General features: G+C 38.5%; 1 protein-coding gene across 1 annotated transcript in view; it reads right to left on the bottom strand.

Annotated features, from left to right (window-relative positions):
- Positions 1–12,531, bottom strand: part of ap2b1 (adaptor related protein complex 2 subunit beta 1) — a 40,752-nt gene that overhangs the window by 8,402 nt on the left and 19,819 nt on the right. Inside the window, exons 17-20 of the mRNA XM_072674699.1 lie at positions 10,815–10,960; positions 10,455–10,584; positions 6,259–6,343; positions 5,928–6,014 (exon numbers count right to left, since the gene is read on the bottom strand). Of these exons, the coding sequence (XP_072530800.1) occupies positions 5,928–6,014; positions 6,259–6,343; positions 10,455–10,584; positions 10,815–10,960 (448 nt within the window). The remainder of the gene's footprint in view (positions 1–5,927; positions 6,015–6,258; positions 6,344–10,454; positions 10,585–10,814; positions 10,961–12,531) is intronic.

Genomic DNA, 12,531 nt, shown 5'->3' with positions numbered 1-12,531 from the left:
ATTTTGGACATTATTTGCTTACTTAAATCAGTCATTGTAATGATTTACAATCCTCCATAAAGGGCTACGTCACAAGGTCACTACTACAAGGTTCTAAGGAAATGCTCATGGACACTGATCTACAATCTACTCCGCACTGCACATGTCTATGTTCTTGAGTCATGTATATGAAACAGACTATTGCTTCTCAATCAGTACAGCAAGATATTATTGCAGAAAAGCAAAAGGCTTCATGTCTAAGTTTTTTGGGTTTTTTTTCATTCTGAACTAAATAACACTGTGCAAAGGATTTAGGCATATAAGCATAGGGTTGGGTGAAATGGTAGAAATGTAATATGATACAAAAAATAAAATAAAATAATAATAATAAAAATATCAGACCGGTTTCAGACAAATCCAGATGCATGCATGTTTGCATCTGGTTTAACTTATAAATAAAGTATTAATTAGCCAAACAAGTATTGGATAATAACTTCATCTGCATTTGAAAAGAGGCACTATCAGTTTTCTCTGGCAGAGACGGAGATAAAGAAAGCACAGATTTAACATGGTTACAGACTGCATGCTGATGGATTGGAGACTTGTCATGTCTAAGCGGTGACTAAGGGTAAGGCTGATATCTAGTGTAGTGCTAGCGGCTCTGTCACTACTGAAGTTCTGACCCTGACAGATCCAGTCTGGACGAACAGTGCTGCAGAGCAACAGAAAGCTGATGGTCCACAGCCCGAGCATGGATTATCGCACTGAGAACAGACAGATAGAGGGCTGGCAGGTCATCAGAGTGCATGGAAAGAGAGATAGAAAGAGGCAGAGCAGAGGATGATGGCACAGAGGAATTATGGAATCATGATACATTGAGATAAAAGTAGAAAGTGAGTGACTAAGCCAACAGATGCAGACAGGGATAAAAAGGATAACAGCAATGAAAGTCATCAATAAAGGCAGACCTGAAAAAAAACAGTCTGTTTGTTTTTATTGTTTCAGTGTCTTGTCTGGTCTTTGTGCATGTGTCACGAACGTTTAAGGTTGGTTAGCTTGGCTTGTTTGTTGCTTCTGTTAGTTTTTTTTTTAAATCTGTGTTTATTATATCAATTTTCTGTTTCTTTGGTATCTGCTCTGCTTTGTTTTTCTAAATATCTTATTTGCATTTACGTTGTCCTTGAAGTTCAACAAATGTCACACATTATTTAATGAGAAAACTACATTTGGTTTAATGCTGAAATTACAGCAAATAATTTCAACTGTTAATTTGGTGCCCCATTTTGCTTGCATATACACTGGTGTGTGTAGTCTGACAGATGTGTAAAAGCAGCTGTCAACAAATCTGCAGTTTGCTAAAGAGTTGCAGCAGGCACACTAAAGACATTCAGTACTACTGATGTTCCTCATGCCCTTATATATATATATATATATATATATATATATATATATATATATATATATATATATATATATATATATATCCAATACATTAATTTAGATCAGTTCCAAATCCTGCTCCAGAACTACCCTGACCCTCAGTCCTTCAGAAAGAGCCTGGAGACGGATCAGGTGTGTTAGAGCACAGGTTGTGTTAGAGCACAGGTTGTGTTAAAACACCAAAATGTGCAGAGTAGTAGATCTAAATAAGGCAACTGAACTGAAACTGAACAAACAGGGACGTCAGGGAATGTCAGAGAGGGAACAGAACTACAGACTAGAAGGTAAGAAGATGGAAACACTTCTCTTCCCACAGGACCTGAGCTCTGCTTCACTGGGCAGGGAACCCTTCTGACCTGCTGCTGTCAAAGCTGCATTTAAAAATAACTATCATATGTGTGTGTGTGTCCATAAGAGCCCAGAGCCTGAATCAGTGCGCACTGGCAGAGAAGGAGAGCAATAGAAAGGATTATACAGTGTCAGAGTGAGAGAGTGAGTGAGCGAGAGAGAGAGAGCGAGAGAGAGGGCACACATGATTGAGATGAGAGAAGCGTGCACTGCAGCTAGTGCTGACTGTATTAATAACAAAATTAACTGTTATTTTAGAAATGAAGCACAGAGTGCATTTTTCTGAGGACAGAAATAGAGAGTAGAGCGAGTGTGTCATATAAAATAATAAAAGACAAGGCCCTGATAATGTGATGAGCGAAAAGTGCCTTTCACAAATGCTTGTTTTGCATGAGACATGGATGGAAAGTCAATGTATGGAATGCCTCATGGACTTTTTTTTTCTGGAGGCCGCTTCTCTTCCTGCGGTCAAGAGGGGAAACAAATATTATTGCTGAATTACAATGAGAGTCAGCAGTGACAAATGAACGTGTTCATACTGGAAAAACTACTTTGAGATGACTAGAGGGGTGTTCATTATGAAAAATATCGACCCCTGGACGAGAAAAAAAAAAAAAAAAAAAACAACCTTCACAAGCATGAAATTACAGCGAATACAAATTGCTGGGAACTGGCTTGATTTTGCATGTCATCATAAATGAAGAATCACATTAATTCTGTATCTGGAAAGATGCTTGCTACAACAGCAAACAAGAATACAATGAAAAAAAGATGACATTCAATTTTCTAAGAGACCAAACAAAAGCTTCTATTTGCTGAGTTTCTCAGCTCAAACATACACCCTCTAAGCAATTTATTAGAAACACTGTACTAATTCTGAGTAGAGCCTTCTGTTGCTCTAAAAACAGCCCAAATTCTTCATGACCTGAATTCCACAAGATGTTGGAAACATTCTTTCGATTCCAGTCCATGCTGACATGACTGCATCACGCAACTCCTGCATCAGAGTTGTTTCAGAGGTTCTACCACATCCCAGAGTGTTCTATTGGATTTAGATCAGTTGACTGGAAAAAACACTGGAGAACACCAAACCAGTTTAAGGTGACTTTTGCTTTGCGATATGGTGCAAAAACATGCAGGAACTAACCATCAGAAGATGGGCAAATTGTGGTCATGAAGGGGTGCACATGATCTGCAACAATAATCAAAAGGCTAGGGCATTTAAACCATGATTGGTATTAACAGATCCAAAGTATGCCAAGAAAACACTCCCCACACCATCAAACCAGCTCTACCAGCCTGAACTGTTGACAAAAGACAGGTTGGATCCCTGGACTCAAGCTGTTGTTGACAAATTACGACCCTACCACCTGTGTGCCTCAGCAGAGATCCATCAGACTATGTTTTTAGGTAATCAAGTGTCCATTTTATTGTGTTCATTGCAGCCTTAGCTTTCTGTTTTTGGTAAATAGAAGTGGAACCCAGGGTGGTTTTCTGCTGATGTAGCCAGTCCGCCTCAAAGTTTGATGTGTTGTGTATTCTGAGATGTTTTTTCCTTAATGCACATTGAGTAAATCAGACACGGTTGTGCTGAAAATCTCAGATCAGCAGAAATACTTTAATCAGCCCGTGTGGCAGAAACAATCATGCCATGCATAAAATCAATGAAACCACTTTCCTATTTTAATGGTTGATGTGAACATTACCTGAAGCTGGCGGTTCGTATCTGTATGATTTTATGCATGGCACTGCTGCCACATGATAGGCTGATTAGATAACTGAATGAATGAGTAGGTGTATGGGTCTTTCTAAAAAGAAATTGCTTGGTGAGTGCAGCACTGTTATGCAATATTTCTAAGTCAGAAGCAATCAGCAGGCTACCAACAGCATCAGTGGGGGGAAAAACACAATGCTAGAACAAGACTTAATATTTGTTCCCACTGGTCCTGAAATCACACACACACTGAATATAAAACAGCTGGCTTAAAGACCACTGTAAATGAAACCTAAAAGAAATGAGTTTTCAGACTATGATGAAACAGTGTTTTATGAATGGCTGCATGTGTGCAATACAAAGAATGAATGGGGATAAAAAAAAAAGAACACAGGTGCTGAACATAGATTAAAAAAAGACATGTTCTAACTAACTGATGACCTATATCCAGAAGCACATTCTGCTCTGATGAACCAGATTAACCAGCTAACAGAAGACACATTCAGGCTCTGCTCCCAAAACCCTATGTGCTGTAGCAGCTGTTGTGAAAATGAGTCTTAGTTTAGGCTGCATTAACTTCATATAATAATTTATATGTATGTAATAGGTCACAGTGTTAGGACCGATCAGTCATAGTTTTCTGTTGTGTAGCTGAGCTTGCAGCGATATGGACATGCAACACTAGAGGTGTAGAAAAAAATTGCGATATTATGATTTGTAATACTGTATTGATTCTCAAACTCAGTAATTGCAAACTCAGAAATGACAAAATAGTTTACATACATAACATGGTGGCAGTCAGTGGTTCACTTTGTGTTGTGTACAAACCCCGATCACTACAGAGTAGCGTTGTACGCTGTGTTGTGTCTTCAGATCCCACTGTTCTGACTACATAAAAAACGTAAAACATTTTTTTTTACTTTGTTTATAATATATATAAATAATTATATGCATATGCTGGCGTTTTTATACTATGTCAGTTTTCCTGAAATTTATTTTTAAACATTGCGATGTATAATCTACCAGGTGCTCGCCAACACATAGATCTATGTAACACAACGATGTTTTAACCATGTGGAGAAAGAAAAAGAGAAGTACATCTTAGCCCCAGTAGACCGTGGGTTGACTGGGCAATATTACTGATAATACCAAGGCCTATCTGAGCTACCTTTAGCGCGATGCCCATATTTATTTTGCTTTTTTTTATTCAACATGCCAAGTTACGGTCAACTACCGCTAAACAGTACAGATCAGAGTTTAAATAGTATTTTTTGCTTTTTAACATTGAGCTGTGAAACTTGTCAAACCCGGCAACTTTTACGATTAAATGCATTTGTACGCAGCTCATAGATAGACCAACCAGATGCTGAAATCAATTAGGTGTGTGAGCAAGGGAACTTCAATTTTGCATTTCTATGGCTCTTATGAAGCAGAGCTGGCAAACTCTGTACAGTATGCTGCCTGACCTGGGAGTGGAACTGACCGTTTTAAAGGTTACCTAATTACTGATTACAGAGGTAAACATCTAAACACTGTTTATTTTAAGGTTTCAAACACATGAAAGGTTTAAACAGTCAGGTTCCCCTGACTATGTTTGCACTGCTGGGGTAGGTTGGCTGCTGTTTCATGAGGAGTCTGCTGAAAGACCAACTTTTACAGTCTTCCGCTGTCCTGTCCAAGGTCTATGACGTGCACTACACATCAGATGACACCAACTATCAGAGTACTGAAAATCAGTGAATAATAGTCAAAAACATTAAACACTAAAAGTAAAACTAAAATGTAAGCATAAAAATAAAAATATCTGATATCCTAAGCTGTTAACTAAACAGGTTTTCTACCTTTTCAGGAAACAGGTTAAACCCCTTAAAGCACACAAAATTGACAAGAGAAACAAGACTAAATGTTGGGGAAGGTGCTTTGAAGGTAATTCCGGACAAATGCTTAGTCATAACTCATGTAAGGGCAGTCAAGGTTGTTCTGAGCAAATCATTTTACGCTTTGGAACTGAAAAGCACTAATTAATTATTCAGCAATTATGAGACCGTTTGAGTCTTTGTAAAGAACAACTGATCACTTGTCTTGGTTGTCACCATGCTAACAGCAGAAACAACAGGGTTTGGTTAAGAGAACACATGCTGCCTGAAAGAGTGTGTTTGTTGTGCAAGATATTATCAGTTACATTTACAGTGCCACAAGGTAAGATTTGAGGTGGGCAAATGAAACGTTAAGAGTTCTGCCCAAGGACTTATTAATATAGAGTGGTGAGCTTGCATGCCACATGGAAGACTGTGTTACACATTACACTATACCATCAATAATTTACAAATCCACATGGATAAATAATGTTTAGTGTGTAAATGCCTCTATAATAGTGGGCTGTTATGTCTGAACACAACAGTCAATGTTCTAGAGTTGTACATTCAAATTCAACCAGCACTCTTACCAGCATTTAAGTGGCACTCCTTGATTTGGTACTGTAGTTCGTTCTCATTTGGAATGTCTTTCCATGTGGCTAGGAACACCTGACGCTCTGTAAAGGGGAAAGGAGGACACACATCATCAATGTAGGCTCCATTGCACTAGCACTTCTAGACAATAGAAAACTCAGACAAAACAAAACAGTTGCTCTCTACTCTAAAGCCTCTAGGCTTAACATTTACTGTTCTTAATTCAGCTGGAGCACACTGGTAGCCAACTTGGTTTAAATATGAAACTTAAGTTATATAACGGACAATGTGTTTTACAGGGTGACGGGAATGTGGTAAGGTACATACCCATTTTGCCGTCCTCAACAAAGAAGACGTTGAGTGGGATCAGAACGCTGAAGTAGAACACGTCTATGCTGTTTTTCACAGCCACCTGCAGCAGAGGAGAGTTTGGTGGTCAGCACCTTTATTATATTATGTTATGTTAAAGCTGGAGCAGGGAAGCACTTCAAGAGAAGCCATTCAATGCAGCAGTAATGTGAGTTTATATGGTGCAGCTCACAGGTCAAGAGTACAAAAACAGAAAAAAAGACAATATCTCATAATATTAGCTCATAATTTTGGTACTTATGATGTGCTTAATATTTCAACAAAAATAAATCAATCAATAAATAAATAAAAAATAATGTGGCAAAAGGTGAGCCATTTATTTATCACAATTTTCCAGTGATGATTGTGGAGTTCCACATAGCAGAACTCTAAATCTTTAAAGAACCATTTGCCCCAAACATTTCACTACTTCTAATAGGATACACACAATATTGGAATCTGTAGACAACTGCTTAAAAACCAAATCATATAGCAACATCTTTATGTTGAATAGGTTATTGTGACTAACAAGTCAGTACAACAGTGATGTACCCACAGCTATTTTTCCTGTTGATGGTCACAAAATTTAGGGAAAAAATACGTATTTATGAATTGTTCTCTAATTTAGTTTAATTTACTATTTTATTTCTTTCCAGGTAGATCCAGTAGTCCCAGTGAGATAACGGCAACAGACCAAATTCCATTAGTGTATTATTAATTGTTAATAAAAAAGACAAACCAGCATGTGTAGCATTATGTAAATGAGATTATGCTTATTGGTCATCTTGATTTTCAATTGCTGTTAGCCATGTTGACATTTTTGGGTAAAAATAATCTTTTAAGAAAGAGGCTGAGTGTGAGGTACTCTGTCTGGCCTTTTCAAAAGTAGGCTTGAGGCCAGTGCCTGCTGCCTTTCATGATCTCACACCTTACAGAGCCCGACCTCAACTTGCCACCTGTGTATGTGACGTGTGTGTTGCGACAGATGTTGAGTCCACAGGCTCTCTCCGCATCCGCTCACATTTGGCACCAGAGTTGGTGGCCCCCAGGGATTTCCAATGACCTAGTTGTTGACTTTAAGAAGAAATGTTTTCTTTTTCCTTAAAAGTTCAAAAGAACTTTTAGATACAAAACGGAGCTTAATTAAATATGCCCACCCAGGTAATTACGCAGTTATATTTGATCTTTTTCTCTACATTAAAACTCTGCTAGATATCTCTGCAAGATAAAACTGCTGAATATATTCCACATCTTTCATTTGTTCAAGAGTTCATTTACTAATGTGGTCAAGATGAAGAGCTTAAGGGGAATGTTTAATGATAACATGACCAACGATAAACAAATCATCAACATTTAAACTATCACTCTAAATTTAAGTTTCAAACTTTGAAAACTTATTCCTAACTAAATTACTAAGCTGTTAAAGTCATTCAGAGTGGTTTAATATTACACTTTAGAGAAATTTACTGAGTCAGAATTCAGTTCAGAGTGGTTGTAAATCTGATAGATTTAGTGTATATAAAAGTTACATTAGACCATTATAAACTATTACACTGAATAGTATGAAATGAAAAGTTTGAAAAGGTTTTCAGACTTTGAGTCAGACAAGATATAAAAACTCAACACACACGTGGGTTCACTGTTGGTTTTGGATATTAAATAAAATAGTCAGACGAAGGTTGTAGACATAGCGAGCCCTGGGTCTGACACTGTAAAGAAATCAGAGCCTGTAAGGTTATTTACAATGTGCCATTGTACATTGTACAATGTAATTTCAGTGCAAACGAACTGAATTATGCAACAATTTTGAAGTATTGCTGGAACACCCCTTCAGTGACTCTTATTTGACCTCAGCTGCGATGATTTCAGAAACATAACAGATTTAGAATTCTGTCTGCAAAGCACAATTTGCAGCGCACAGTTTTTTAGAGCTGCAGGAACAATAAGAGGAAAATATACTACTAATGTTCTGAGCAGCACCTGTAGTGGCCAAGGCACGGTCTACGTGACTGGAGTTTTAGAATAAAATAGTGACTCTCTGGGAAAAGGTCTCATGCTCTTTTGATTTTAATGCAACTAGAGCTAGCTATTTTTTTGCAATACATATGGCTGAAATAGTAAGCCGAAACAGTTTTTGTTGTTCGAGTATTTAGAGAGAGAGAGAGCAAAAAAAGACTATTGTTAACATATTTCACCAATATTTGTGTTATAAAGCCTAGGCTACAGCATGAATAACCTTTCTTTGCTTTTTTTTCTCTTTGTTTTTCCTCAAACAAGTGATGCCTTCTAATTCAACAGCATAATCTCTGTATTTGTGGCCAAAAATGTCTAAAAACTCAAAACAAAACAGAGAGAGAACAACATGCAACTGCTGGTTTGAGCAAAAATGTTGTCATTTGGCATCTCTATGGTAATTACATCCTAGGCAACCAAGGCTAATGAAAATGATAACACCACACCACTAAGATTCTATCCACATGGGGGTGCTTAAGCGGTTACTGAACTGCCTTTGTGTCCTTGTCTCCTGTCTGAAAGAACTTCAGGATTAGCTATAATCAAGCCACCGGGGTGTTGTCTTCGGTACTGGGGGACCTGCACAGGTCACACGGCCCAGCGCACAATGGTGTTTCAGACAATGGTGGCTCTTCAGCCAGGCAAGCATATACTTTCAAACAGCAAGCTCATAAACCCTCCCTGCAGGGGATCTGTTTGTGAAAAACAGGTTCAAGCGTTGCCTAGGTCTTAGATGTGAAAAGGAAACACAAAACAAGAATGAAAAAGAAAAAGTTTAAAATTGAAAAGAAAGCAAATAGTTTAAATCCAACTGTTCACAACGACCTTTCAGTTTGAGCCAAACCAAAACAGCAGGTGTGAAAGATGCCTTGGACCACAATCCAGACCAAAGGACCACAACAAAAAGAGGTTGTATCGGTCTGGATCAAAACGAACTATGGTTTAGTTAATTTGTGGTGTAAAAACACTGAAAACACTTTTTTGGTTCATACCGATTACAGATAGTTGAGACAGGACATCGCCACCCATTAAACAACAGAAAAAGAAAAAGAATCAAAAAAGAGGTATAAAATGAGGCACAGTAGCACATGATGTTGTAATCTTATAATGATAGCAGTATAGATAGTTCGTTTTTTTCCAGGAAAGGCTACCCAACGAACTGCCCTAAATGCCCTAAATCTTAATAAGATATCTAAATTAACAGAATACATCCAAATATACAGACCAAAATGTTAGTTCAGCAACTGAGAATAGTCAAAAAAATTATTATTTGGAGGAAAAAAAAAAAAAAAAAAAAGCCCAAAATAAAACTAACTGTATTGATTATGGTTACTTTTTATACTGCCAAAGCAAGCAGCTCAGCTGCCACCTGTAGATGCATTACTACACCTCTAAAAAGCAACAGGGAGTGGAAGGAGTGAAAGAAAGAAAATGAGACATGGGGAGACATGCCCCATAGGCATAGGAGGGAGAAGGAGGAGGTGGTGACAGCAAGACATGGTAGAGAATGTCAAACAACACACTCAAAAGCTAGCTAGGGAGGCAGCGGAGAGAATAACCCGGATCATTAAGGTGTGAAAGCTAAAGCTGGAACACGCTGTGCAACGGCACTGCTGGACGCCCTTCCGACTGGGGTTTGGCACATTAGCGTTTTCTCTGACTGTCTACTGTCAGCGAGGGGCTAAGTAGGAGAGGCTGGCTGAACGCAGAGGAGAAGCAGCCATTTGTGAGTGAACTCCATATCCTCTGGTTCAGCTCGACGAGAAAACAGGTCTGCCTGAAGTGTCTGCAACGTATAAAGAGTGAACGCAGCACTTTCGTCTGACTGATTAGCTAACGAGAACCGCCGCCTCCGGCACGCACCCGTTACAATCAGTTAATAAATAACATTAATTTGAATAGTGAGAACTCCTGACAAAATCAATGAATTTCTCTGACTGGCGAGTGAGATAATTACACAAGCCAGTATAATAGTCAGAAAAATTATTTGGCTAATTTGGAGTTGAGAGCTCAGGGTTGGGATAAATACTGAATAATGATGTAAATTTTAAAGTGTAACTTGTCAAATGCTGAGTGTGTAGGTGTGTGTGGGTGCATGAGAATAGCAAGTTCGAGTACAAAAGATGGTTAAAAGCAGTATGGATGAGGCACGGGTGCTTTACCTGGAGGTTGTTAAGAGGGTCCATCTTCATAACTGGCCCAATGGTGTTGAGAGGCAGGGAGATATCGATGTTCTGATTTGGCATTAGTGGTGTGTGAATGGGTAGCGGCGTGGTAGGAATTACACCAAAACTAGACAGAAAGCAAGAAAAAGCACAAGGCAACAGTTAATGTCTGCTAAATTTGTAAATTTGTACACACACGCACACAACAGGAGTACAGTGCTACGTTGTCAGATTACTGCCTAAGGTAACTGACTTTAACTGTAAGCAGGAAAACCTTCAGTTAAACATATTTTATAGACTGCATTTTGGAAAAGGTCTCATTCACAGAACCATCAAAATTCAATCTCACACAAATACCTGTTCTTATTGAACTGGATGGCAAAGTCAGACATGTGCTGGAGGGCTTTGTTAGTGAAGGTCATGTCCATATACATGTGACCCTGACGGCGGGAGAACGTTCCTGAAATTTCCAAACCTTTGGCCTTGACTGCTGGCAGCCATACCTGTAAAATAAAGGTCAGTATTAATATAATTTCCCTCCTTGATTCCCACTGTGTCTGTTTATTCATGCTTGGTGGTGAAGGGACACATGCCAGCCTCTTTCATTCAGTGATTCAGATCCAGGCTAAACGGAGCCACTACAAAGGATACTCAGTGGAAAATCCCTGTGTAACAGAAATTCCTGCAAAAAAAACAATAACAAACTGACCCTTTTGTGTTTTTATCTTTGTAGATGGGCCACTCGGACTGTAACACTTTCAACAAGAGAAGTCTACAGTGCGGTTCTTCAATAATCTATGCACTGCATTATCCAGTGGATTGCACAGCAGAGCAATGAAGTATGAGGCAACGAGGCATGGCTGCATTCAGTACCACTGCTATAAGCTGATAATACTGATAGAACACACCGAGACAGGGCCAGCACTTGTAAAGAGGGAAAATGAAAACACAGATGCGTGGCCATAATTTTTGACAGGTTGGGGGAGATTATTGGGTTTTATCTGTTTCAAGTCTGAATGTTTTCTATCAAAGCACATTATGCAAAGGCCAAAGCTGAAGTAATCTTCTCCAAAATGCGCAATCACACCAAAACACCGGATTTGGAGGTCAATTTAAAAATTCATTTTGGAGCATTTCTATTAGTCCATTCATCAAGACATTTTGACACATGAAGAGAACCGAGATTTAAATGGCCAAAACCTGAAAAACCAGTGACAATGGATATACACAATTTGTGTCAAAATCATGTCAACATTTCATGATGAATGACTCTACAGAAATGCTTCAAAATGACTTAAAATTTTACACTGACAGTTTTGAGGGTTTTACCATCTCCTTTGAAGTTCCAATATCAAATATGGACGCCATGCATAGTGACGTGGAATCAGCACTACCTCTTTCCTCATTTACACTGGTTCCTTTAAGATGCAAGACCATTCTGAAGCTCCCAGACTAAAACATTTGCATTTGGTGGAGAATGTTGGATTGCTGTGCCCGTGGCATTGCATTTCCATGTGTTCTTCTTTATTCTTTTAACCTAGTTTTCCCTCAAAGCTGAGTTTGGATGATGGAGTTATTATTATTGCAGCTGCCTGTGGCTCTCCCTAGTGATCCACACTCCCGAGATGTATTAATGCCCTGCATGAATGCAAGTGACGGCAGCAGAATTAGAATAAATTTGGTTTAAGGTTTCAGATATGTTGGACCGGCACTGCCTATATGATGCTAACAGACATTGCAGGTCAAAACATCACATTAGGAATTAGGAATCATGACATTTTTTAGACTTTACTTGCCTGAGTGAGTGCGGTTGGTGTTTCAGATCATATAAGTAAAATTACTGGTCTTATGCCAGCTTTCGTAAAGTCCCATTCTGGAGGTCTAAAACACTGCACAAAGCGTTTCTTATATCCTTCATGATATCAAGCAATGTACTAATCTTATACTAAGGTGGACCAAAAAAAAAAAAAAAAAAAAAAAAAAGATTACAATGTAAATCAATGAAACAGACAAGATTCAGATTTTGAGTACTGGCCGACACCTATCCAATCCTTCTTTTCTAAAACGACTTTCA

Source organism: Salminus brasiliensis, chromosome 1 (assembly GCF_030463535.1).
Source record: "Salminus brasiliensis chromosome 1, fSalBra1.hap2, whole genome shotgun sequence".
In the NCBI taxonomy this organism is placed as follows: Eukaryota; Metazoa; Chordata; class Actinopteri; order Characiformes; family Bryconidae; genus Salminus; species Salminus brasiliensis.
The sequence above is the reverse complement of the archived record's forward strand: the minus strand, read 5'-3'. Positions and strand labels throughout refer to the sequence as shown.